This window comes from Talpa occidentalis, unplaced genomic scaffold (assembly GCF_014898055.3).
Source record: "Talpa occidentalis isolate TD23 unplaced genomic scaffold, MPIMG_talOcc4v2.1 talOcc4.16, whole genome shotgun sequence".
Lineage (NCBI taxonomy): Eukaryota > Metazoa > Chordata > Mammalia > Eulipotyphla > Talpidae > Talpa > Talpa occidentalis.
Genome location: NW_023601653.1, coordinates 78036017 through 78063481, shown reverse-complemented (window position 1 = coordinate 78063481; position 27465 = coordinate 78036017). Strand labels below are relative to the sequence as shown.

At 41.8% G+C, this 27465-nt stretch overlaps 1 protein-coding gene across 2 annotated transcripts in view; it reads right to left on the bottom strand.

The window, feature by feature from the left end:
- Positions 1-27465, bottom strand: part of SCN8A (sodium voltage-gated channel alpha subunit 8) — a 164924-nt gene that overhangs the window by 82128 nt on the left and 55331 nt on the right. The window contains exons 3-6 of one of the 2 annotated variants that reach the window (XM_054696632.1): positions 5793-5910; positions 3911-4001; positions 3193-3321; positions 1488-1579 (exon numbers count right to left, since the gene is read on the bottom strand). In XM_054696632.1, coding sequence (XP_054552607.1) covers positions 1488-1579; positions 3193-3321; positions 3911-4001; positions 5793-5910 — 430 coding nt within the window. The other variant, XM_054696631.1, reaches the window with a different exon arrangement.

Below are 27465 nucleotides of genomic sequence, written 5' to 3'. Positions count from 1 at the left end.
AGCGTGAGTTGGGTTTTCTGTCAAACAGATTTAAAATGACTAAGAACTAAACATTGATAAGTCAAGGTTGTATCTTTTGCCAAGATACTAAGGTCCTGTTCATTTTCAGTAAGGTCCTAATTTACTGAACCATTTAATGGCCCAAATTTATAAATGGGGAACTGAGGGTTCCCTTCCTTGGGGTTCTTGGTAAGCCACACTTCCAAGTTCCCTCTCTCTCCAATGCTATCTGGAGAGAGGTTTCCCTCTCTCTGAATCTGATATATAGATAATGTTGGAAAGAATATTCCTGAGTCAGTCACCAGGAGAAGAGCTACGTGGTGCTAGGAATAGGGCACTACTTCCCCAAAACCACAGTGGAAATCTTACCCGAAAGCCCCTGAACACAACCAAAGTCCCTTCAGCAATGACACACTCTTGACTTCCACCACATTATGGTCAAATATGCCTTAGTTTCACGTGACTAACTAAAATATCGTCCGTCCAGAGTTCAAGATTGTTCTTTAGAAAGATAGCTAAGTATTACCCAATTGCAAGGATTTAAATTAAATTAAGGGGTCTTAACCTGGGGTCCACAGATGGGCTTCAGGGGCTGGGGAAGGCTGTGAACTTTCATCTGATTCTCAAAAGTATCCAAAACCTTCAAAAGGTTAAAAACCACTGGGTTAGCTCAACCCAAACCCAAAAGAAAAAGGCAGATATTTTCAAGAGCTTGTCAGTCAGCTACCTCTTAACCCACACACCGGTTCCTCTTTTTTGTCTTAAGTTTCTGTACTTTTTGTTTGCCCATACCCTTAGATGTATCTTCTTACCTTTGATTTTTTTTTTAACAGCACCTGAAACACTTTCACTGGTTTATGTGTGGAAATGGTCTCTGAACACATATATAGTAGATGTCTATTAGTTCTTATTCCAGTGAAACAGACAGCAACAGAATGTGATAGACAGCAATGATTAAAGTTCAGTTCACTAACTGCAAGGCTCTAAAATTGTCTATAATCTAGACTAGTTAATTGATTAGGTCTCTTATGTGATTAAATAATTCCATTAACATAGTAATAGTAAAAGAACAATTCTTTTAATAACATCCCATCAGCAAACCATGCCATAGGAAGCCTGGAAATCACAAGCAATGGAATGATGGTGAATGTTAAAATTACTGTAATTCCGCAAGGCCACAAAGCAAATGACTCGTATTCAAAGAGACAGCTCTGTGAATTTTTTTTCCGATATTGTTAAGATCCAGGTGATTCTTAAGCGCGTGCCTTTTCAAAAGCGTGGATGAAATGGGGGCTGCATGCCTGGCAAGCGCTGGCAGATGAACTGCCTAGGACCCCGGGCCATTCCAGAGACCATCTCCCAGGAGAAACATGCGGGTGCAAGGCCATAACAACTGAGCTGGAGCTGGCTCAGGAGGTGGCGAGCAAAATGAATGCAGGGCGAAGAGGAGAGGAGGCAAAGTCAGTCTTGTGTTTAAATGTTCTCACCTGGAATTACAGAGATAGTTTTCAAAGCTCGGAGAACCCTGAATGTTCTCAGCGCTGAGACATTGCCCAGGTCCACAAATTCTGTCACATATCTGTAGTAAGGGAGGTCACACACATACACAAATGACAAACACAGACACAAACACAAACACCAAAGGAAAAAAAACAAAACCACAACAAAACAAAAAGTACAATACGTCACGTCAGGGCCCTAACCCAACACCTAACACCAACCCCGGGCCATCTTACCTGGGATTACCGAAATAGTTTTCAAAGCCCTCAGTACCCTGAAAGTGCGTAGAGCTGAAACATTGCCTAGGTTTACAAACTCTGTTATATACCTGCAGAATCAAACCAAAGTTAACTTGTAATGGTACCACTGGGCTAGGAGAATGGGGGCAAGAAAGGGTCATATACAAGCTATGATTTCATATTTTCCTTGAAAAAGAAAAGTTTCAAAATATAAACATTGAAGGAGCACATTTTTCTTTTTTTTTCAATTGGGCAAGGAGAATTCAAAAGTAAGTATGAAAGAGCTGATCCAACCAGGAGGTTTCTGGGGCTTACTTGCTTCATCTGCATAGTGAATTGCTAATCTCGGTCAGAACGACTATCTTCTGCCTGTTTATGTGTTTCAGTAAAAAGGAAGGCCAGGAGGCATCAAAGGTTTATGTCCCCAAGTTTTGTGGACAATTTCTTAGAAAAAGGAGACAAATTTCTGTAGCAGTAGCCCTAAAAACAAAATTGCACTAAAATAACTCCCTAGTTGACAATTGCAAAAATGCCTAAATGTCTGGATTGTGACTCATCCAGGAGTTGTGTCTTTGCAGTCACGCCTGCAGATCAGGTTTTAGCCAAGACACACAATGGGGGCTCAGAACAACACGGACCAGTGACCAGAGCCAGAGAGTAACGAGCTGTGCTGTCACAGCTCTGTGCCCAGCAAGGGCACTCGGTGTTAAATGAACATCAGGGCGTGCTCATAATGCTGGAAAGCTAGAGGTTGCTTAGTATAACAGAAAATCAAACTTCCAGTTTCCAGTAGTCAATGTCTATCATTCATTCACATTTTACAGCTGAAACACATCTTTCTAGCTGATGCTCAGTTCCATACATATACAGACGAGTGAGAGCGCATCTCTCTCTCTCTCTCTCTCTCTCTCGTTTTTTTGCTCTTTCACACACACACACACGCGCGCGCGCACACACACACATACGCTTTTACTCCCACCAAACCACAGAGCACTTCCCCAATCTGGAAATAAAAATTATTAAGCCTGCTATAACTCTTCTATTATCAGCTAAGTTTCCCAAAGAGACACATTATTAAAACGGCAGGAATTCCCAGCAGCAACCAGCACGCCAATGTGCAGTGACTTTGGTTTCTAGCAAGTTCAAAGTTCTGTCAATAATTCTTCAGGAGGAAGAAAATGGGAGGCTGTATGGGAGATCACTTTCTACTTTCTCTCCCAGCTGTAAAGTCTCTCCCTACCTTCTCCCATGTAAAAACGCTGCCTAATGCTCAAGAAACTCTCAAGCAAGAATCTTGGGCACAAACCCTCACTCCCTCATGTGGTTGGCCATTCATTCCTCATTCAATTGTGCCCACAAACTCATCCTTACGAACACTGTCATGCAAACACACGCGGGAGCATGCCCACACGCGCTCGACCCAGGACACTGACAGAGCAAGTGGGGAACTTACGCCATCATGATGACGCTGAAGTCTAACCAGTTCCACGGATCCCGTAAAAAGGTAAAGCCATCTATGCAGAAGCCTCTTGCAATGATTTTCACTAGTGACTCAAAGGTATAAATCCCTGTGAACGTGTACCTGTAAGAAAGGGATAGCTTGCAGTAACTTCTGGACAGAAAGTTTAAATCTTTAAAGATAACACTCATCTTAAGTACGGCTTCAGCTAACAGACCAACAGCAAGGGCACAGACAATGCAGCAGAAAGGAAGTGAGGAAAAGGGGGCGCTTTCAATGAAACTTACTGAAATGCACAAACCAAGAGCTTTGGAAAGTTGTGTTGGGTCCTGAAAGTGACTGCAAAGAAGGACCTCTACACCCCCTGTGATTGTTTTGAGTCAGGTGAGGAGAGTCAGAGCTATTTTAACTTTGGACATGTCCAAAAAGAAAGGGAAACCAAAAATTAGAGAAGGCAGCATCTGAAGGCCTGAGGAACCAGAGGCAGGCAGTCCAAGGTACTGGGTATGGGGAGGGCGGGGTGAAGGCAGTCATATCCAGAATACTTACCCTTTCTAGAGCTGACTTCTAAGGGTATCCCCTAAATTCTACATGCATCCTCACCCTTGTCTGTCAAATAAGTGTGGGCAGTAAGGTAAACAGTGGCAGAGCAAGATGCAGTGGCCTAGAAATCTTAAAAACAAACAAGCAGATAAGAAAACGAGCTACTTACTCCACATTCTTGGACCACTCAGGAGGGTTACTAAAAGTCATGAATACACAGTTGGTCAAGATAGTGCACATGATGATCATGCTAAATACTGTAGAGAAGAGTCAAGGGCAAATACACAAAATCTGGCCTGTTGCTGGCCCAGAAAGCAAACACATTTCACACTGGGCATCATGCATCCTAAATCAATAACCTGGGAAGAGGCAAAACACAGAGGAGGAACAGGCCAGGTGATGATGAAACTGTCTTCAAGCCCATCAGCACAGGATGCCACCCGTGCCCATGCTGAGTGGAGAACTGTGGCTGCACAGGGCAGGAGGGTGACTCACTTTTAAAAGGGCAGTGACTATTCCACTCCTTGGTCGTAAAACACTTGCCCCTCTTACAACCTCCACATCAAGTATGAAATAAGCCTCTAAATGACTTTGCACAAAGGACCTAGTCTGCTAGGCTCCAAGATTATGAAGTGGGAAAGTAAATCCAATCTGAGTTATTTGGTACTCAGTATTCCTAATGATCATGCGTGACGAGAGATCTGGAAATACTCATGCAATGAATGGTTGACTTTTCCCCTCCTCTCGGAAGGGCTATGCTGCACTCGTCTGGTCGTGGCATGTCTGGTGAGGGATCCAAAGACATCTGCAGCCCCTCGCTCCTCCAGGAATTAGAAAACGGGCAATTCTACCCGATCATTCTGAAAGGACGGGAGTGTTTATGGACAGCAAACCATTATGGTCCCACCCAGGGTCTCTCAGTCCCTTCTATTCTTCCTACTGAGAAAGACTAAACCGCTTTAGACCAGTATGAGCTACTCAAGCTCCAGCTGTCATTTTAACAAGTGTGGAAGGCATATCTCATTTGTTGTTAACTCACTCTTGCTAATCACGTTTGCCATATTCATTCTAATGATTATTTTAAAAAGAAAAAGTACTTCACGCAGTTCATTTTTTCTTAGCTATAGCTACATTTTCTTCAGGGAATAACATGTCTGGTAAGATGAGAAAAACTAACATTCTATCTTCTGACCCAACGAAAGGGAAGGTGCCCATTGCGAATTACTCATTTCCGTATAAACCTTCCTGTTTCAGAACCACGTTACTTGTTAACAACTGATTTCAGAAGCAGACTGCCAAAATCTTAAGAGTGGCAATAAAATGTGGCAAAATCTTAGCAAGCCAATTTAACAATCTAGTGGTTTCCTCATTCTACATGGACTAAGGACAGGGACTAAGGACTGTCAATACTCAGCAAAAAAAAAGCTTAAATTCATTTGCAAAGTTGCTAAACCTATCACATTTTTTTTAATCTGTCATATGCTCTCCATCTTAATAAGATGTAAAATATGAATAAGTTGCATTTTCTGTTTAAGGGGAGTAAAAGTACTAGAGAAGACTCATATCAACCCGCAGTCTACATCTAAATCTCTATACCCAGGAGGTCGCTGAATCTGAAAAATTATCTGAAGAAAAAAAATATTCAAGTTAGACCTCTAAAGCAATCACGTATTTGTAACTCAAGAAGCAGCTTTCAAAACATTCCAATATAGGAATTAAGTACATTGAAAAATGGGGTAATCTGCCTCAGAATGAAATTACTAAAGTCTAAGAACTTTAAAATTAAGTGAATTAAGTAAAAGGTAACCATCTTAATTTTCCCCACTTTCTAGATACCAACAAAACTCCAGATTTCCATGACATCATCTTGAGAAAAGAATTTGCTGGAGCTCACCTCAGGATCTGGCAAACTTTGCCTCTTAGCCCTCTGACTGCTGGAGCAGCCAACAACACTGCTGGCAAAATAATGAATACACAATGTCAAAATTCAGAAACCTGCACAAGCACACACAGGTGCTGCACTCACTGCACATTTGCAAAAAAAGGATATGAATGTATCAAAATTTTAATAGCTATTCTTCTTATCAGGTTAAAAGGACTTAAAATGTACAAGGCAGGCGTGGCACTAAATCTGAAGAGAGTTTTCCCTCTGTTTAATACTACAAAGGTCTGTGGGAAAAAGAAAAAGAGAAATGATTAAAACATGGAAATTATTCAGCACGTGAAACAACTTAGTTTTCTAGGCAAGAAATAAACTCAAATATACTATAATTTCTAAGGCAAGGAGTCTTAAGGCAGTATCTTTCTCTTTCCCTAACGTTACTTCCCCTGCCCAGTTATATTATAAGCAGTTGCACTATTTTCAGCAGCTTTACAGAATAAACTTACCTCTTTCAGAAGAAAGTCATTTGAACTATTACCTAAGCTATGCCAGCTCTAAATGAAGCAAAGACCATGAATTTAGGGTTAACATTCAACAGTGTTTACTGAACTGCCTGGTGGGTGCCAGGAAGTCTTTTAGGTGCTTGGGGAAGATCAGGGGAAAGAGAGACAGTAAACTGACAATGAATAAGTAAATCATATAGAATGTAACTGCTATAAAAAAAGAAACTCGGTTAGAGAAAGGAAGGTCCAGGGGCTTGGCAGGGTGATGGTGAGTGGCAGGTGACAGCGTAAGGAAGGGGTCACGCAGGGAGCCTACTGAGCATCTAATTTGAAGTGAGAAGAGTTCTTCATTTTACCAAAATCCACCGACCAAAGTCTACCCTTGCTGGCTTTTAAGAGCCTGGATTATCAGTCTTGCCAACAATAATCCAACCGTATTTCCCAGCATGACTCTCCCTGTATTGCCAAAGGAGTTCATGTTAGAGTAACTCATAACTTAGCCTCTGCTCACACAGCTCATCCTACCTAGAATGCCTTTGCTTGTCTCATGAATTGAGTTCAATTAAAAGAATTTCGGGGCCTCCCTGGTGGCGCAAGGGGTTAAGACTCAACCTATGAAGTTATCCGCAGCTACTGCAGCACGAGTCCAATCCCCGGCCAGGAAGCAACCCACATGGCGCAGCAGACCTCTCCTGACTGACCTGCTGCTCCCCTCAGCAGTGTATTTCAGTTGATCTGCCTGTTCTGCTCCCCAATCTGTCTCTGGTGAATCCTCTCACCCCCCCACACCTCTGGCCTATACCCCAGTTCTTGTATGCATAAATAAATCTTTAAAAAATAATAAATAAAAATAATTTTGAAGATCTATTCTGTGTCAAGCATTGTGTTTAGCTCTAAGAACACAAAATTGAATAAAACTGTACTTTTAGGGAAGACATATATGAACTAGCATTACAATGCAGGGTAAACAGAAGGCTCAATGATAAAAATATGTGTAATATATATAGGGAGCAAGTGGAAGAGGTTTTTCTCACTCTTTGGATGGGCAATGAAAGGGAAAAGTGGGCTGGAAGTATTCCCAAAGAAAGGTAACTAATACTTGGAGGGGATTTAAAGAATAAGAGATTAATAGAGACATATTGAGCAGGTGAAAAGGAAAGGGACAGCAAGGAAAGGAAATGTACAAAGGCACAGAAGCATATAACAAAGGGTTGTTTTCAAGGAACTGACAAGGAATTCAGAGTTGATGGAGGATAAAACACAGAAGGGGAAGCAGCAGACTGTGAAGCTGGAGAGATGACCCATTAGGCTGTCGGGAAACAAGGCCAGTGGCGGTCCTTAGCCCCATTATCTCACTACTTGGATAACAGAGTGAATGGTCAAAGTTTAAAAGTTTAAAGCAGGACATGCTCACAATTTAAAAAAGGGGGGGGGGAAGGAACAAAAATAAAAGTTCCATCTCATTACCCAAAGATAATCTTTGCTGCTTGGATATCTTTTCTTGTGGTATTTTTTCAGAACTTTTCTGTATAAATACAAGCAGAAAGATAGAGTCTCTCTTAGCTTCTATCAAGTAAGATCATACTATAAATACCTTTTGCACCTTGCATGAAAAAATGAATCCCCGCAAAGAAAAGTCCAGGACCAGATGGTTTCACATGAATTCTACCAAATGTTTAAAGAGGTATTAATACCAGTTCTTTACAATTTCTTCCAAAAAAATAAAAGAGAAGGGCACAATTTCCAACTCATTTGGTAAGGCCAATACTACCTTGCATCACAAGAAAAGAAAATGATCTCTGATGAATTTAGATACAAAAAAACTTCAACAAATGCCAGGAGCATATAAAAAGGAGCACATACCATAAACCAATGAGATTTATCCCAGAAATGCAAAGATGGGTTAACATGAAAATCAATGCAATTAACCATGTATTAATAAACTAAAGGACAAAAATCATTATGATCATTTCAATAGAAGCAGAAAAAGCATTTGACAAAATCCAACACATTTCATAATAAACACTCAACAAACTAGAAAAAAGGGAACTTTCTTAACCTGACAAAGAGCATCTATGAAAAATTTACAACCAACATCACACTTAATAGAAGAAGACTGGAAGTTTTCTCAACATTTCTATTCAACATTATATTAGAAGTGTAGACAAGGCAATTAAGCAAGTAAAACTATTTTATTTGCAAATGAAATAATCTTACACATAGACAGCCACAAAGGATGTATACATAGAAGTATCACAGCTTGAAAACAAGTTCAGCAAAGTTTCAAGATCCAAGGCCAGTATACAAAAATCAGTTGCATTTCTATATACTACCTAAAGATGGAATTAAGAAAACAATTCTGTACAATAGAATCCAAAAGAATAAAATATTTAGGAATAAATTTGTCAAAAGTACATGCCTTGTCTATTTGCACACTTGAAAACTACAAAACAACATTAGAAGAAATTAAAGACTTAAATAAGTGGAAAGATATCTGTGCTCACAGACTGGGAGACTCACTGCTGTTGAGATGACAATACTCCCCAACTTGGGTTACAGATTTGATGTAATCTCTGCCAAAATATTAACTGCCTTTTGTGGCAGAAATTCAAAAGTTGCCCCCAAAATTCATATAGAAATGCAAGGGAACCAGAGTAGCCAAAACAATCTTGAAAAATAAGAACAGAGTTGAGGATTCACACTTTCCCATTTCAAAGCTTAATACAAAGCTATAATAATCAATATAGGGTTTTAACATAAGAAGAGCCATAGAGATCAGTAGCATAGAACTGGGAATTCAGAAACAAACCCACACATCTACAATCAACTGATTTTTGACACAGGTGCAAAGACAATTCAAAAGGGAAAGAACAGTCTCAACAAATGGTGCAGCTACACTGGATAATCACACGCAAAAGAACGAATCAGGACCTCATATCATGCCCGCTGCAAAAATTAACTCCAAAAGAATGAAAGACTAAATGTAAGTGTTAAAAATGTAAGACTCTTAGAAGAAAAACATAGGTACAGTTCTTCACATCTTTGGATTAGGCAATGGTGTCATAGATGTAACACCTCAGGCATAAGCAACCAAAGAAAAAAATAAATAGAACTTTATCCAAATTCAAAACTTTTGCACAACAAATGACACTATAAGAGAGTGAAGATAATCCAGAGATTAAGAAAATGTGTTTGCAGATCATGTCTCTAGACTAGAGAAAGAATTCTTAAAACTCAATAGCAAAAAGATAAATAATCCAATTTAGAGCAGATCTACAAGCAGCCAGCAACCACACAGAAAGATGTTCAACATCATTAGTCATTAGGGAAGTGCAAATAAAACCACAATGAGATACCACTTCACACCCACTAAGATGGTTAAAATTAAAAGGGAAAAAAAGAACTCAGAAAATAATGTTGGCAAGGATGTGGAGAAATGGACCTGTCTACCTTACTGGTGGGAATGTAAAATGGTTCAGCCACTTTGGAAAAGTTTGGCAGTTCCTCAAAGTTGAACAGCATTATCACATGACACAGCAACTCTACTCCTAGGTATGAGAATTGAAAACACATGCTCTCACAAAAACTTATACAAGAATGTTCATAAAAGCATTGGTCAAAATACTCCTCAAATAGAAACAACCCAAATGTCCATCAGCTAATGAACAGATAAACAAAATGTGGCACATATATCCATGAAATGGGATATTACTCGGTCCTCAAAAGAAATTCTGATATATGCTACAACATGGATGAATCTTGAAGACACCGTGCTAAGGGAATTAAGCCAGACACAAAAGCACAAATATTATATGAGTTCACAATATTAAGAACGTAGACTAGGCAAATTCAGAGAGACAGAACATGCAATTGAGTTTAACCAGAGATTGGGGTAGGGAGAATGGAGAGCTATTATTTAATGGGAGCAGAGTTTCCATTTGAGATGATGAAAAAGTTCTGCAAATGGATAGTGATGCTTACACCACATGGTGGAGGTCTTAACTATCACTAAAATGTGCACTTGATAGGGCTCAAATGGTGAATCACATGCCATGTGTATTTTACCACGCTAAAAACTTATGTTTACTTCAAGTAGTAAACACAAGTTACTACTTGAGGAGTGCCCAGTAAGGCATTGTTGATAAATTTTTAGAAACTAACTTTATTCTAAATAATGAAACCCATTCCGAATGTTAGGATGATCTGGGGCCTTTTTGAAAAAACAGGCATCTGGGCCCGGGGGTAAAAAGAGAAAGCCATGTAAAAAGACACACACTGTGTCGCAGATGAGCCCTTGAGTGCAATTCAGACACAGAAGGCCACGTCTTGTGTAATTCCACTGACGGGACTGTACACTGCGAAACGGTGAGTTTTCTGGCCTATGAATTATAACTCAGTATAAAACAAAACCCACAAAAACAAAAATATTAAGAAATCTGACATACAAAAAGGCCTAGAGAGAGATACCACAAACACCTGTGCATCCGTCAGTCAACTGAGAAGTAACCCCTTACCAAGCTCCTCCCTCTCTCTCTATTACTCTGGGCACTCCCTCTTCTGAACTTCTATTACACTTGGAGCTTGTGTCTTTCACTAGGTTTTTAAGTTTTGTGGGTCTTTTTAAACATCTTTTTAAAAGATTTACTACACTCTCCTATGCCGGCCTCTCCTGCAGAAGGAAAGCTGCGCTGGTCCTGAGCCACAACAGTCCTGCACTGCTCAGCGGTGTCCTGCTACTTGCTGCTGCCCTGTGGACTGGCCTGGCCGGGGCTGCAGGGAAAGTCTGATCCTAAAACAGAGGACGCAGCAGACCCTGGTCAGGCTGAAACAGGTCAAGGGCCAAGGCATGATGCTCCCGTATTTTGGCTTCCCAAGAAACCAACATCCCAGGGCTTCCCCAAAGCCCCTCCCTCTAAAGTACTTGTACTCTCTGTGTTTCTTTAACAGCAACCTCTCTGAAAAATACCAGCCTTTTTAATAACCTTCACATTCAACAGTGGAACATTCCCTTGAAGTAGGAGTGAAGGAGAGGTTATTTTCCTCTATGCATTTCACAAAAGCTCAGGAGAGGGACATTACCTGTCAAAAGGTCACAGCAAAGACCAGTATGTTATGCCAAGTCGACAGCCTCCTTATAGCTTATGTTCCAGATTGAGGTAATTTATTGGCAATGTGGCAGAGAATGAAACTGGTGTGGCGGATGGAAACTGGGGAATGATAAGCTGGAGCCCCTGGGGTACACTCCATAAAGAGCCAAAGCAACAATGAAAGAAGCACTGGCTCAGGTCCCAGGGTCTGAAAACCACCAGGCCTTTTACAAAATCACCTACTTGCCTTTGGAGAAGACAGGCAAGAAGATTTTTAAAAGTAATGCACCTTCTATCTTTCATTTTTCTTTTGGCCATAATGAAAAAATAGGTCTAGAGATGCCCTGAGGGTGTTTCCTATCACGGAATCAGTGCCCACACAGTACTTAAGAAAGTGAACAAATACTTGTATGTCTGAGGCAAGGGTAAAGGAGAGGATACTGGGAAACTGAAATGGTTTGACCTCAGTTGGAGAGAAAGTAGGAGGTAGCTGGGATTCTGAATCAGCCCAGGATAAGCTCACAAGGAGGTCAGAAATACTGAAGGAAACTAAGCATTTTTTGTGAATTTAAAAACACTGGCCTTATAAGTATAAAGATTCTATTAAGGACATTTTATGTATAATGGAGAACTCTGAGAATTAATTTGGGTACTAGATAGTACACAAAGAATAAGTCTATCATCACCCCTTTCTAAATATTTACATGCTATACCTTCATCAAGTATCAAAGAGAAGATCTTTTTCTATTCAAAAAGAAATAAACATCTTGCTCACACTAAATCTCTTGACATGAAGGTGAATCCTCCATTCTTTAAGCAGTACACTACATTACTACAAGTAAACATACTTTATCATTAAAATTGTTAGATTTAGGGCCTCCCCTGTGGTGCAGCGGTTGAGCACTGGGCTGCGAAGCTGCCCGCAGCCTCTGCAGCGCCGGTTCGATCCCCGGCCACTGGGCGAGGGACCACATGGCGCGCAGACCTCTCCTGCCGCGCCTGCTGCTCCCCTCAGGAGTGTACTTCGTCCGTCTGCCTGTTCTGCTCCCTGCTCTGGCTCTGGTGAATTCTCTCACTCTCCTGCACTTCTGACTGTACCCAGTGGTTGTATAAATAAATAAATAAATCTTTAAAAAAGAAAAAAAAATTGTTAGATTTACATGCACTTAATTTATATGCAGTTGTTCATAACTGCATCCTTTGCATAAAACAAGATGTTGTTGCATCAACACAAGCACTCAAAGCTCAGAAAGCTCCCTTGTCATACTGGTGTGCACAGACCTGACAGGAGAGAGAACAGAATGTATTATCGGAGGTTAGCAAATTTCTTTTGTAAAGGGCCCGATAGCAAATATTTTAAGGCTCTGCCGGCCACACAATTTCTTGTAACAAGTCAACCCTGTCACTGCAATGCAAAAATAACACACACATCACATCACATCACAAAATATTCTTCTTTTGACTTTATCCCAACCATTAAGAATGCAAAAGTCTATCTTAATTCATCAGTCATACAAAAACAAATGGCAGAGTTGATGTGATCCATGAGTCACAAGAGTTAGGAAACACTAACACAATTCCTGGCCCACCCAGAGGTTCCTATTAAATCAGATGTAGAGGACTCTGGGCTCACCAGGATGTGGGAACCCCAAGGTCATCTCTCAGGTCACTAAAACACTTAGGTTCTTTTTCTTCACCTGCTCTATTTATTGTATGGCCTGGTGAGCCATGGCAGTTCTCTGGATCTCATTATTCTTACCTTTAAAATGAGAGAGGGCGCCCAGTGGGCATGCCCAAGTCCTTTCCAGCTCTGACATCTATAATTCCATGATTTAGAGAATACAAAAAAGCACCCAAATTAAGTGCAAAAAAGCAGCAACCCATATTACTGAGGTGAAGGTCTAGTATTATTTATTTGTTCACATTATATCCTGGTAGAACTCTCCTGAATTAGTTATTTTGTTCCAGCAAGTGAAACTATCAGTTCAGGTCAACCGTGTGAGCTGGGCACTCTCCTGACAACTACTCACGCGGGCAGGGCAGCTTGGAGCAGTCACTCCGCAGGGCTATGAAGCAGGCTGCTCTCCTGCCCTGCCTTCCCTGCCGAGATAGGTGAGGTGGCAGAACCGTGAATGTGGGGAGAGGGAATGAATAGGGATGACTGTTGATGAGCTGACTTGAAAAACACATATCTAACAGCAGTTTTAAGCCATACAGATGGCTGATTAAATCTTGGTGATTATCATTAAACTCTGGTTGAGCATCCAGAAAAGATTCATGTCCTGTTCAACACTGCTTCAAGCCCAGGAGCAGGGAGGAGCTTGTTTTAAGAAAACGTCTTAAACAACAATCTGGTGCCCGCAAAGTCCAATAATATTTTACCTAATCTGTCTTAAATTAGATCTTAGTGAAGTGAATGAGTTAAAAGGGAGATTGAAATTGGATTGTGGTTTACTGCCCGAGGGGAAATATCAGCCACTGAATGTGTTTGAGCACAAGGCCCATTAAGAGTGGTGGAACTGCTCGTAACGAGTTATGGCATGGAGTATTAATAAATGTGTCATGCCGGCATAAAATGAGCCTTCTGGAAAGCACTGGCTTTTCATTTCTAATTAGCAATATGGAGCTTGGAGCACATGGTGTAGGAGTATTGCCACTGTGAACTCAGGGTAAGATGTCTTCTCTTTGGGGACTGAGATAAAAGGAGAGGAAAATGAGCAAGGCCAGGTACAAGCACATTAGTACACACAACCTAGCACTCTGCAGATGCGACACAATAAACACATAGCCACACCACGACTGCAGCATAGCCGACTTATCAGCATTGCCCACCCTCTGATTTTTTAACCACACAAAGTGCAAATGAAAACACTAAAGGGTATGAAACTATGTTACACGGAAGAGCACTTAATGCAGAGGCGGAGTATATTATAGAAGAGTCTATTATAGAAGAGTCTCGTAAAGAAGCGTCTATTATCCAGCCTCTGGTTTGCTGTGGGGTACGGGGGCCCAAGAGGCTCCCCATACAACCAGGTGTCCCTTTCCTGACACCTCGATTAGGGCTGAAGCAACCTGCAGGTGCAATTTGATGGCCTTCTGATTATACTGAACACCTAGGGGCCAGAGACTGGGCCAGTATGTAAGGGGGTGGCTGGGAACCAATATCCTCTGGTTATAACTCCTATCGACACTGAACGGGACTGTCCCCCAGAGTTTGGAGATGCGCAAACACATCTTTTTTTTTTTTAATTTTATTTTTATATTCCCCATACAATTGCAACCCCCTTATTTTGAACCCAATCCCTCCTTTCCTCACTTCCCCATGCAAACACATCTTAACCTTGGCAACTGCCTGAGCCTCTTGTTTTCAATTGCTTCTCCATCCTTAAATTCTTCCCTCCCTAAACCTAAAATTCCTAAACCTAAAATATGGACCTTTTCCTCCCAGACCTATGAGCCTCTTCTGAACCAGGCAATCAGCCAGCTTACCCAATAATACCTGTTCGCCCCCCTCCTGGCTAACTCTAATTCTTAATTCTGATACCTTCTTCCACGGGCAAGTCCTCTGTGCCTACCGGCTTCAGAATGTGCATGCAGAGAAGTGCTCTTCCACTCATTAAAAAATACACACACAGGGCCTCCCCTGTGGCGCAGCGGTTGAGCACTGGGTTTCGAGGCTGCCCGCGGCCTCTGCAGCGCCGGCTCGATCCCCGATCCCCGGCTGCTCCCCGGCCACCAGAGGAGGGTCCCACATGGTGCGCAGACCTCTCCTGCCGCCCGCTGCTCCCCTCAGCAGTGTACTTCGGTCCTTCTGCCTGCTCTGCTCCCCGCTCTGGCTCTGGTGAATTCTCTCACCCTCCCGCGCTTCTGACTGTACCCAGTGCATGTATAAACAAACAAACAAATAAATAAATAAAAAAAAAAACCATGCCTCTATAAAAAAAAAAAAAAAAAGCAAAAAAAAAAAAAAATACACACACATCTGACCTGAAGAGCAGTGACAACAGCTTCGCTTCCCAACAGTAATCTGGTGTTGCTCTAAGTTACTGTTTACATAGCAGCATTGCAGGTAACAAGTGTCTTCTCAAAAGTTTCCCATCTCATTAAAGGAAAACAGAGTGTTGAATTGAAACAGATTTTCTCAACCTTAAGAAGCTGTTCAGAAATAAACAACCTACACTGTCAAAATGACCACACCATGCTGAAGAGTCCCGATGCCTTCTCCTTGCTGGTGTTAGCTGGTCCTTCAATTTAAAGTCTGTTATACTCCCAAAGTGTGCCAGGAAGGGCTGCAGCGAAAGCACAACTGGCCTGAATTTCCAGAATACCTGAAGCCCAGATGCCCTTAGAAACACAGAACTAAGGCAGGACCTCAGGACACAGTAAATTTTTTTTTTTTTATTTTTCATTTAGGCTTGCACTTTTGTCTGAACTATATGGATATTTAGAGCTCTCGTCTCTGTTCCAATTAACTGAGACCTCTGAGCAAATGAGACCTCTAAGTCCTCTACTTATTTTTTATCCCTTTAGTCATTGATAATTGTATGCATGAGCCTATTTGAAGAAGTAACAACATTTAACAAGTATCACACATTTATTATGTGGCAGGCACCCTGCAGAGATGCTTTATACATTAGCTGTCTCTCAGCAACCACTCCATGAAGTCGGTTCTATTTTACAGATGATGAAATTGAGGCAGAAAGGTGAAGTGACTTGCCCAAGACCAAACCATCAGGTAGTGAGATTTAGAACTGAATGGAGGCAGCCAAACTCCAACCCTATGCTCTTAATTATCACGCTGTGCTGCAGGTTTTTTGTTTTTTTTTTTTACTTATTTATTTATTTATTTGTGGGACCCTCGTCGGTGGCCAGGGATCGAACTGCCGCTGCAGAGGCTGCAGGCAGCCTCGCAACCCAGTACTCAACCGCTGCGCCACCAGGGGAGGCCCTGTGCTGCAGGTTTTAAAAGCTTCAATACTATTTATCAAATCGAACTCCTCACTTCACAGACAAGAAACCAAGGCCAGGCCACAGAGCTTGTGCAGTGGCAGGAGGGTTCCCAGGCTGGTTCAGGTGTCCTGGCTTCCAGTCTTTTCCACTACACCAGCTTATCTGATCCAATCCCCAGGTCAGTGAGGAGGATCTTGTGTCTGATCCTTCAATTCTGGCAAAAAAAAAAAAAAAAAGAGGCCTCTGCCAGTGCCTCAAAGATCACAGTCGCTGTTTACCTACAATCTTTTCCCAAGCTGAGCTTGGTGGAGATAATGCTAGCACCACGTCTGTCTATGGCTTTAGTTTCCAGGTGCTTCTGCATACACATTCTCATTTGGTTCAACCTTGTAACCTCACGCCCTCCAACCCACATTTGGAGCCGCTGACATGGTTCCTGCCCACCTGCTTCCATGCTGAGCCAGCACAACACTGTCCCCTAAGGCAGCAGGCTCTGATGTCCTCGTGGCCACTTCTCACCGTCCTTCACGATGGATTTACTCTCTTAGGGTGCACAGACTGCTCGAGTAGGTAGAGTAGCAGGTTTATTATGTAAAACAGATTAATCCCTCTACTCACCATACTCATATTCTAGAATCTTTTCTCTTAGAAGCATCAGAGCAGAGTGGTTTGGACGCTTTGAGGCCGCAAAGATGTGTATTCAAGACCCAGCTCTGCTGCTTACTAGCTCTCGTCATCTTAGGCAACTTGCTTGGGATGCTATCACTTAAATTTCTTGTTGATAAAATAAGAATGATGATAGAGAGTATCTACTTTATCGGGTTGTTAGGAAAATTAGAGGAAAATTTACAAAAAGTCTTTAATACAGTGCTTGACATAGAATAAGCATTCAATAAGTGTTAGCTTATGCTATCACACAGATTACTGCCACTCCTCCTGCTCTTTGGCTCCTAACATGGGGTGGCCATGAGGAGACTCATCCATTGACATTCACACCCTTGACAAGGCCAGTGGGACACTCGTGCGTAAGCTGGGCTAAGAGTCCAGGCTCTTGAGGAGGGACCTCTGTAACTGCACCAGCTCAAAATGGAATGGGCACTGGTGGGGGGGTATTCTGGATGCTGGAACTGGGAGATAATAAACACAGCTCACCAGCTATATCTCCTGTCTTATCAAACCATATACACACTGTAGTCACAACTAAATGCAGTTTTAGACCGTTTAATCTTCCACGCGCCTATCACCTTTGCATGTACTACATACCTGAAATATTCTTTCTTCTATTCTCCAACAGGTGACTTTTTTTTTAAACCATACTTTAAGGTCTGAAGACAGCCCCATTAACTCTCTCAAGCAGAATTATCTTTCCTTCCTGTTGCCTCACAACACTTTGTATTTCCAACAGAGCAGATGACTTAGTACTATCATTTTTGCTGACATAGTAGTATCTCCCAATTGGACTCTGAGATCCTTAAAGCCAGGGATATCTGTCTACTACTGTGACTTTCTCAGCTTATCAAGCGGAGTACATAATACAATGGCTGTCTGGCAGAAAATGGACGGTTCACACATGTTTGTTGAATGTTTGAACAAGTCTCTTAAACATGATGAAATGAATCCACCACCTATAACTATATCCATCTTTCTGATAAGTGTCTAATTGAACCTATATTATCATATTATCCACCCTTTAGCTCATTCTCATTTGGTTCAACCTTGTAACCTCACGCCCTCCAACCCACATTTGGAGCCGCTGACATGGTTCCTGCCCACCTGCTTCCATGCTGAGCCAGCACAACACTGTCCCCTAAGGCATCCATTTTAGTTTGAAAAATCCTCTCATCTTTTTTATGTCTTAGATATCATGCTGAAGATATAGTATGAAACAAATGAACTAAAAAAGGGATAGTGCTAGCTTTATATTGAGGCAGTGAAAATGGTAGAAAATTATCTAAAAATGGTAACAAAAAAGGGCCTCCCTGGTGGCACAGGCGGTTGAGCGCTGTGCTGTGAAGCTGTCCACAGCCTCTGCAGCACCGGTTCCATCCTGGCCGGCTGGCGAGAATCCCACATGGCGAAGCAGACCTCTCCTGTCTCGCCCCCTGCTCCCCTCAGCAGCACATTTCGTCAGTCTGCCTGTTCTGTTCCCCACTCTGTCTCCAGTGAATCCTCTCACCCTCCCGCGCATCTGGCCTGTACCCCGGTTCTTGTATAAAAATAAATAAATCTTTTAAAAAAATGATAGCAAAAAATAAAAACAAAAAAATCATTGTATAATATATTCTACAGAGACAGTATGGCATGGTAGAAACTCTGTGTGTTAAATTCACACATCCCTGGAACTGAAACCTGGTTCTACCACATACTAGTTGAGGGAATTTGAGCAAGAAAACTAACATTTCTAAGCCACAATTTTTTTCTCACTTGTAAAAATGTGCAACATTCTACTGAGAACTCCCTAATATTGTTGATCCTCAAGGACTGCAGAAAACTGGGGAGTCAATAACGATATCTCTAATTTGGGTGGTGTCAGCAACTAAAATAACAAATAAAAGAAGTAGGTTTGAGGGGAGAAAAAATGAGCTTAATTTTGAACACTGAGAGACCTGTGGGAAATCCAGAGAGAGAGGTCTAGCAAGGTGTTGAATATTTAAGCACTGCAGATATAGATTCAGGAACACTGAAAGAATGGATGAGATCACTCAGGAAGACAGTCCCTAATGAGAGGAATATGGGCCAAGAATAAGGTGAAGAAAATGAAAGAAAAAAAGAGAAGGGATAGTTCAAGATGTAAGGGAAATTAGGCCAAGGAAGAAAGAGCTGCAAGAATCAAGGAGTAATCAACAGCAGCAAATACAGCACAGAGGTTCAGTGAGATAAAAACTGAAAAAATGTGTGTTTGATTTGGCAAATTGAGAGCAGAAGATTTCTCTTGAGAATGTTAAGAGGGTGAAGATGCAGAGTCAGGCTGTGAGGATGGAGCAGTGGGTGTGAAGTGTGCAGTGCTGATGGGAGTCTAAACGGATACTTTCTAGAAGTTTCAATGGCATGAGAAGAGAGATTAGACTAGCTGGGTATGAGGCTGAGTGAGGGTCCACAGGACAGGAGAGGCTTTGAGTATTTTTACAGGTTGAGGGGAAGGAAATGATATAAGGTGGGGGGGAAGCTTGAAAGCACAGAAAAGAGAGGGAATAACAGAGTGAAATTCTAGAGAAGGTGTAAGCATGAACAGGTAAAGCGACAGGGAAAGGTGTTCATCTTGAACAGTAGATAAGGTATCTCATCCACCGTAATTCGAGGAATCACTTATTCAATACACCAAACTTTGTAGTCTCAACAAAGTATCTGGGATTGGAAGGCCTCTTCAAAGCTGGTATCAAAAATTCTCCTGCTAGAATCAGAGTTGGCAGAAACTGTCAAATAATGAATGGGCAATCTTAACTCTTGAACTGTGTCAAAGAAGGTTATAAGTAAAAACAATATGGAATGAATTTACAACTCAAGTGAAACTGGAAACAGTAAGACTCATTCCTCTGTATGCTCATGACTCACTGACCTTGACTAAGAAAGGATCTGAAATATGGTTAATTATTGTCAGAAAACGATCAATATCATTGTAGCATTGAGACATTCTCCAGTATTTAAATGGTCATTATTAAATAACCAACTCAACAGATCAATTTTTATTAGAATAAGATTTCATAACCTGTGCCCTGGAGAAACCATCAGACTGATTCCTCAAATAATCAGTGAAGTTTTATGGATGAGGTGATTAGTTAATAACACACATTCTAGCATTTGGGTTTAAGTTGACTCTTATATACTAGGTAGTTCAGAATTTCAGAACCACATCTTAGCACTTGTACAAAGACTGGAGAAGACCTGGGGCTGTTTTCTGGGGGAAATGACAGGTCTATCTGAAGGGACCTCTGTAGTGTGATGCAGAGATGCACTGAGTCCTGCCTACATAAAACTCAAGACTGACAAATTCTCTCAAAGTGACAATACTGGTTCTAAACAACTAGAATATCTGTATTATGGGCCCTTCAAAGATTATGACTTAAAGATTGTGGGTCCTTTTATTTTTTTAAAAAAGATTTATTTATTTACGCATACAAGAGCTGGGGTATAGGCCAGAGGCATGGGGGCTGGGGGTGAGTGGATTCACCAGAGACAGAGTGGGGAACAGAACAGGCAGATGTACTGAAATACACTGCTGAGGGGAGCAGCAGGGAGGTAGGAGAGGTCTGCCGCGCCATGTGGATAGGTCCCTGGCCGGGGGTCTAACTCATGCTGCAGGGGCTGCGTCAGCTTCATAGGCTGCGTCTTAACCCCTTGTGCCTCCAGGGAGACCCTTATGGGTCCTTTTATAGACCTCACAAGGTCTGTGTGAGACGCTGTGTGAGTGAGGACGCAGCCTCTCGTTCTCGTGACTTCTCTAAAGCATGACAACCTCTGAAGTAGCTGCATCATACTATCTTCATTCAGTCACATTATCTGTAATGATTTAATTTCTTTACTTATTCATCTGTCCTCCCCAACAAAAACTAAGTCCCAGAGAGTATAGAGTTGGTTTGTTTTGTTCCCCAGGGCAAAACTCAGAGCCTGGACATATGAAAATACTCAATAACAATTTATTAAATTATCAAATGAATGATTGAATCCTCAACTCTCCTCTTAATCCTCCAAATCAATCACAAAATCCTATCCATTTATCTTTATAACAGATCTCTAATTCACTCATTTTCTACTTCCACCTCTATAGTTCAGGCCCTCATTAAGTCAGGGCTGGGCTGTGCCCCAGCTCTGTCCTCTCTGGCCCATGCTACATAGCACCTTCCTAAAACTCAGCTTTGATCATATATCCTGGCTCCATTCAAAAACCTTCAATAGTTCTCTATTATTTGTCAAGTAAAACCAAACTTTTCAGTCTAAGATTGTAAGTCCTCTATGTCAGGACCACAGCTCTCGCATCCCAGCCCACTCTGCAGTCGTGTCCCCACAGGACAATCAAAACAGGTACTCGACTTTCTCTAACACTGTCCTGTGCCCTTGTCTTTGAGCCTTGGCCTTTCTGCCTGCAATGTTTCAGTCTATCCCTCTTTACTAAAAGCGAAGCCCTAATTAAAATAACACTCTTTCTGTGGAGTATATAAGGTGAATTCTGGAACCCTCTTGTGATACATAACATTATAGAACTCCAAGTTATAAGTTACTGAAGGGCAAAGAATGGATTTTTAATCTCAATGCCTTCAGCAACTTACATATAGGTAGTAGTCAAGAAATTGTTGATAAATGTAATTATACTTTATAATGGGCAACCCAAATGACATTCCATTTCAGCTTTTCTCATTTCCTTCACAGCTGGTTAATACAGGGAGGGTAACACAATTCAAACAACCAAGAAAGAAGCAAAACACTTAAAAAAGGTAGACATGACAGGACAGCTTAGACTATGCATCACTAACTTCCTTTATACACTCTACACTGTGCATCAATAAATCAAGAAGAGATTCGAGCAGCAGGTAGAAGCTGCAACCTAATGCTCTTTGTTTATAAGGTCATTTTTAAGATTCTACAAGATGAGTGCTAAGACCGGTGGTATTTAATAGTTATCCTGCACTCTGAAAATATTACTAAGATTCCAGAAAGCCTATTTCCTGATCTACTTCCCCAGTCCCTAAAGGAAACATTCTTTGGGAAAGGAAAAGACATATCAGTAATTAGCCTTTGTCCCCCTGGAGTTCAATTCATTTTAGTAGACGAGAAAATTTTTCATTAGAAAAAAAAAAAATAATGTCACCTTTTCTGTTCAAAGCACTTAGAAAAAGTACATGGTGTTTTCATATGCAGTATCTCTTAAGATCAATTAACACACTCAACAAATATTAACTAGCACTTTCTATAGGCAGGCACTATTCCAGCTGATAAGTACCCAAGAACATAAACAAGTACATACATTATATGCCAGGGACTGCTAAGTACAATGGAGAAAAATGAAGCAGGGCTGGGGCGACAAACTTTGTTTCATACGGGGTAGTCAAAAAATGATCTTCACACCAACCCTGTAAGATAGTTGGGATATTAATGATTGGCATAACCTTAATTTTCTAGACTGGGGAAACTGAGACCCTGAAAGGTTAAGTGACATACCTAAGACCACCCAGAATTAGATAAGGGTGGGATCAGAATCCAAGATTTCTCAACTCTAGGCCTATTGCTAAGGATATAAAAGAGGGATGGTATAATTAAATTCCTTTCCCTCTAGAAAATGATACTTGGGACAATATCATTAATCCATTACCCTGAGAACAGCCTCCCTCACATTAGCTTTCAAGAATTTGCCTCCGTTTGTCTGGTGAATAAAATAAACATCATTTTGTTTTCTTATACTGCTGCAAAATGATTTTTTTTAAACAACAAAAGCAAAGAGATTTAAAAATATGTAGCTTTATTTGAGATGGAATGCAGCATCTGGGCTTACTGTGCAAAAGCAGGCAATGCACCACCTCATTAGCAATCCTTCAGATCACACCTGATGAACATAACCTCTCCCTTAGGAATCTGTCTCTGCTCTGCCCACCTGTTGAGAGCCTGTGAAAATAGACTTGGCAAGCATTTTCTGCCAGGAGCTCATGGTGCATGCGTGTGTGTGCACCTGCGTTATCACCCAGACTTTTTCATTTGAAGAAGCTGATGGCAACATTAGTGAGATAAGAGAAAACTGGAAACAGTGCTGGAAACAGGTTATCCAGCCACACCTAATCTGAGTTAAACCTAAAACCCACTTTTTTTTTTTAAAGATTTTTTTCCTAAAGATTTGTTTATATAAGCACTGGGGTACAGACCAGAGGCGCAGGAGGGTGAGCGAATTCACCAGAGATAGAGCAGGGAGCAGGACAGGCAGATGGACTGAAAGCACTGCTGAGGGGAGCAGCGGGAGAGACAGGAGAGGTCTGCTGCACAATGTAGGTCTCTCTCTGGCCAGCCAGGAATCGACTGGTGCTCTAGAGGTTACAGCTTGGGCCTCCCCGGTGGTACAGCGGTTGAGCGCTGGGTTGCGAAGCTGCCTGCAGCCTCTGCAGCACTGATTCGATTCCCGGCTGCTCCCCGGCCACCAGAGGAGGGTCCCACATAGCGCGCAGACCTCTCCTGCCGCCCGCTGCTCCCCTCAGCAGTGTACTTCAGTCCTTCTGCCTGCTCTGCTCCCCGCTCTGGCTCTGGTGAATTCTCTCACCCTCCCGCACTTCTGACTGTACCCAGTGCTTGTATAAATAAATAAATCTAAAAAAAAAAATAGAGGCTACAGCTAGCTTCACAGCCCTGCGCTCAGCCCACTGCACCACCGAGGCCCAACCCACTTTTTTTTTTTGTGGGACCCTCACCGGCGGCCAGGGAACAAACCCGCGCTGCAGAGGCTGCAGGCAGACCTCCAGCCCAGCGCTCGAGCCGCTGCGCCACCAGAAGAGGCCCCCAACTCACTTCTTATAGATTGGGCTAAAGATCTTAACGTGTTACAGAAATTCAGGAGAAGGAATCAGTTTTAGTGCAGGACAATCAAGTCAGGCTATAAGGAAGAGCACTCAGGTTGTATCTGGCCGAACAGGTAGAGTATCAGCAGGTAAAGCTGAGGAGGCGGGGTCACCAGAGGGCAGGGGCACCAGAGGGGTCACCAGAGGGCAAGCAGGGGCACAAAGGGAACAAAGTGGTTTGCCACATCCAAAACACGCAATAGGCATGAATGTGTGCAGGGAAGTGATTACCAGGCTTTTCTGCCCTCCTGCCATTAGCATTAATGACGGATCCCTGCGGTCCTGAATGCGTGCCTGACAGCAGGCACCTGGAGAGGGGTGTGGGCCTACGTAGGTGGGCGCACCTGGGCGGAGACTGGGCTTATAAGAGCGGCGTCACAGGGAACCAGCAGAATGAGAGCAAGAAAAGAACTAGAGAATGAAAGAGTAAGAGAGGAGGAGACCATGAGAGAACACAGGTGAGGCCAGGAAGAGTGAAGATTCGCCCGGGGCTGGGAGGCCTGCCAGCCTCCAGGGCCCCCAGTCCCCCTGCCTGCCAAGTACTTGGTAAAAGCTCAATAAAAGCCTGAAAAAGCCACCGAGGGCTCCAGGATTCTCCTTTACCCGTCTGCTCGGATCACAGAGATCCTGCTCTGGGTCTTCCTGCCCCTACAATGTGAAATACAATTAGAAACATACAGAACCAACTATTTTACATATATTTTAGGTTTACATATATTTTACACATATTTAAGGAAACTGAAGCTCAGAGAGCTACAGTTATTTGGTCAAGGGCAAACAATAGGCAACGGTAAAATTAAATTGAAAGGTTTTATAGTACCAGTTAGGTGCTCAGTTTACTATAACCGTTCTGCTGGTGGGCTGGGGAACTGGGGAAGGTGGAAAATAATCTTCCTCTAAAAATAACAGTAGGTGGAGCAGTTTAGTACACTACCGCCATTTAGCAAAGAAAATAAGTTCTATTTTGCAAGAATTAAGGCAGCCCTTGAGAAAGGTAAGCAATGTCCTCTTAAAGTCATTTCTGTTCTCAGAACTCTTTGATTTGTGGGTTAATTCCCAGTGTGCTTCCTTGTAGGGGAGACCTTGCTAATTTGGCTTAGTGAAAGGCCTAATTCATAAGAAGTACTAGTGATGCCAATAAAGATTTGTAAACTGGATAAGCATATTATTTTTAAGCAACTGTAAAACTCTTAAACTACCATTAATACTTTTAAAATGCTATTAATTCTTTCTTGTCACAGTAGTAAGTTTGATTGTTTTGTAATCATCAATAATAAGCATTTTTCAACATGACGGTATAGTTCACAGTTTTAAGAAAAGGACTGCAAAGAGAAAGTGCGATGTAAGTTCTCCTTTCAGGAGTTATATAAGGAATTATATAAGGTCGTGATTAGGTCAAAGGTTACCGTCAGACTTTCCACCAGAACAGCTAGTCTCCTAACCATCAACATCTGGTCTACCCAAGAAGGAGCCCATCAGGACGAGACCTACCTCTTTGGGTCCTCACTTCCAGTTGAGGCATTAGGAATGGAAGAGGCTGTCTAGAGGACAGGAACTTGGTGAAAAGGTATGCAAAGGAAAATTGCTCTGACAATGAATAGTCTGTATAATTTTCACACATTAAATCAGGTTTCAATAAAGGAAACTGAATTTGCATTTGAGTTGAAAAATAAATAGCTCAAATAAAAACAAGAGACTTATGCCAACTGAAAGGCCAGAGTCCAAAGAGTTTTACCTATGTGCTTATTGGTGAAACATAATCTAAATAGGTACAAGCTAAAACCTGTGGTTTTCCTAAGATCACAGATGCATGATAGGAAAGGCGTGGGAAATATGTATCAAAGTATATTTTCAAATTTTAGAATGAACGAAATACTTTTCTAAAAACAGCCCAAGATTTCATGCTCCCTTACTCACTAATGCAGAAAGTTTAACCTTGCCTTCCCCCCTCAAACCCCGCCCCCGACTAGCAAAGGCCAAGATAAAAAAAGAGTTCAAAAAAAAGAAAGCAAATATGGAAATGAGTTTATGAAAACTAGCCCCAAAACTTGTTATTTGAAGTCTTTAGAAATCCTCTCCAACTTCTCAGTTTCTAGATGAGAACATTTAGGCCCAGAGATGTTTGAGAAGTTTTTATTTTATTTTTATTTATTTGTTATTTTATTTATTATTTATTTTATCTTATTTAATTTATTGTATGTACTTATGTTATGTATTACTTCCTTGCCCCATAAATTAGTAGTACCTTGAGCAATACACATAATAAAAAAACTATAAATGATAAATGTGGCGAATTATTATAGAGTCAGGATTTCTTATTTCCAGTCTTCTATTCTTTATACCATATCATGCTTTGTCCCTTAAACTTTTACAACTCCCAATGGAAGAATCAGGCCGCTACTTCCACTTTTTCCTATTACGGAGTTGTCAGGAGCTGCAGCAGAAGCACACGAGTGACGAGCTAACTCGTGTGTACGCCATCTTAGCTGCTTTGCAGCCCTGGACTAAAAATGCCTCCACAGCTACAGCTCAGTCAAGTGATCTATTGATTGCATCTCTGTCCATCCTGTTACTAAGCCAAAGAGACTTAAATCTCTTTTTCTAAAATAGACTGAAAGGCAATTTAGTTAAAAGTAGTTTATAAGGCAGTTTGGTTAATAAAGGCTTTATATTTGTAAATATAAATTTAATATTTAAATATTTTAAAATATCTGATACTTAAATATTTAATCTTTATATTTGTAAATATATAATTAAACAAAGCCTTTCCCTCCCATCAGGAAACACCTACCAATTTAATTCTTTAAAAGACATGTGTCAAGGGGCCTCCCCGGTGGCGCAGCGGTTGAGCGCTGGGTTGCGAAGCTGGCCGCAGCCTCTGAGGCCCGGGTTTGATCCCCGGCTGCTCCCCGGCCACCGGAGGAGGGTCCCACATGGTGCGCAGACCTCTCCTGCCGCCCGCTGCTCCCCTCAGCAGTGTACTTCGGTCCTTCTACCTGCTCTGCTCCCCGCTCTGGCTCTGGTGAATTCTCTCACCCTCCTGCACTTCTGACTGTACCCAGTGCATGTATAAACAAAACAAAACGAATAAATAAAAACACATGCCTCTTTAAAAAAAAAAATAAATAAAAATAAAAGACATGTGTCAAATGAGAGATCCCTAAAATGGTGTCAGATGTCAGCGGTCAGTATTTAGTAGCTAATTACTTGGCTGGTGGCTTTGCCTCCCCACTTGCCAACTTGTTTCAAAAGATAAACAAGAGAAAGCAGCCCAAGGTCTGGTCAAGTATTTGTTAGGGAAGTCTGAAACTCTTGGTCAAATGATCAATATTCCCTTCACTCATGCTCCTGACTAGCAGGAATTAGAGATCTGAGTCTAATCCAAGAATCAGTGTTGGTTCAACCCAGACAGTGGGTAACAAAGCCAGAGACCCGAGTCCCTCTTGGCTGGGCCAGCTGGTTGCCCTGTTTCATCCCTGCTCCTGCACCTATGTTCTGACCTCACAGGGGCTGGAGAAGAGTACAGATGCACTGTCTCTACTACATTACAGTAGTTGTTGTTGATGTGGCTATAGTGCTATCATCTCTATATTTAAAGACAGAATCCCGAATGTGTGTATGAGAGAGATTCTACAGGGCTGCACCATCCTTTGCTATGCCATCCTTCTTGGATTCTTATGAAATAGTTGCATTTCATTTATGTCCTTTTTTCCCCTGATGGGGTTTTATTAACAGAGCTGAGAAGTGCAATACCCACAAATGACCCTTCA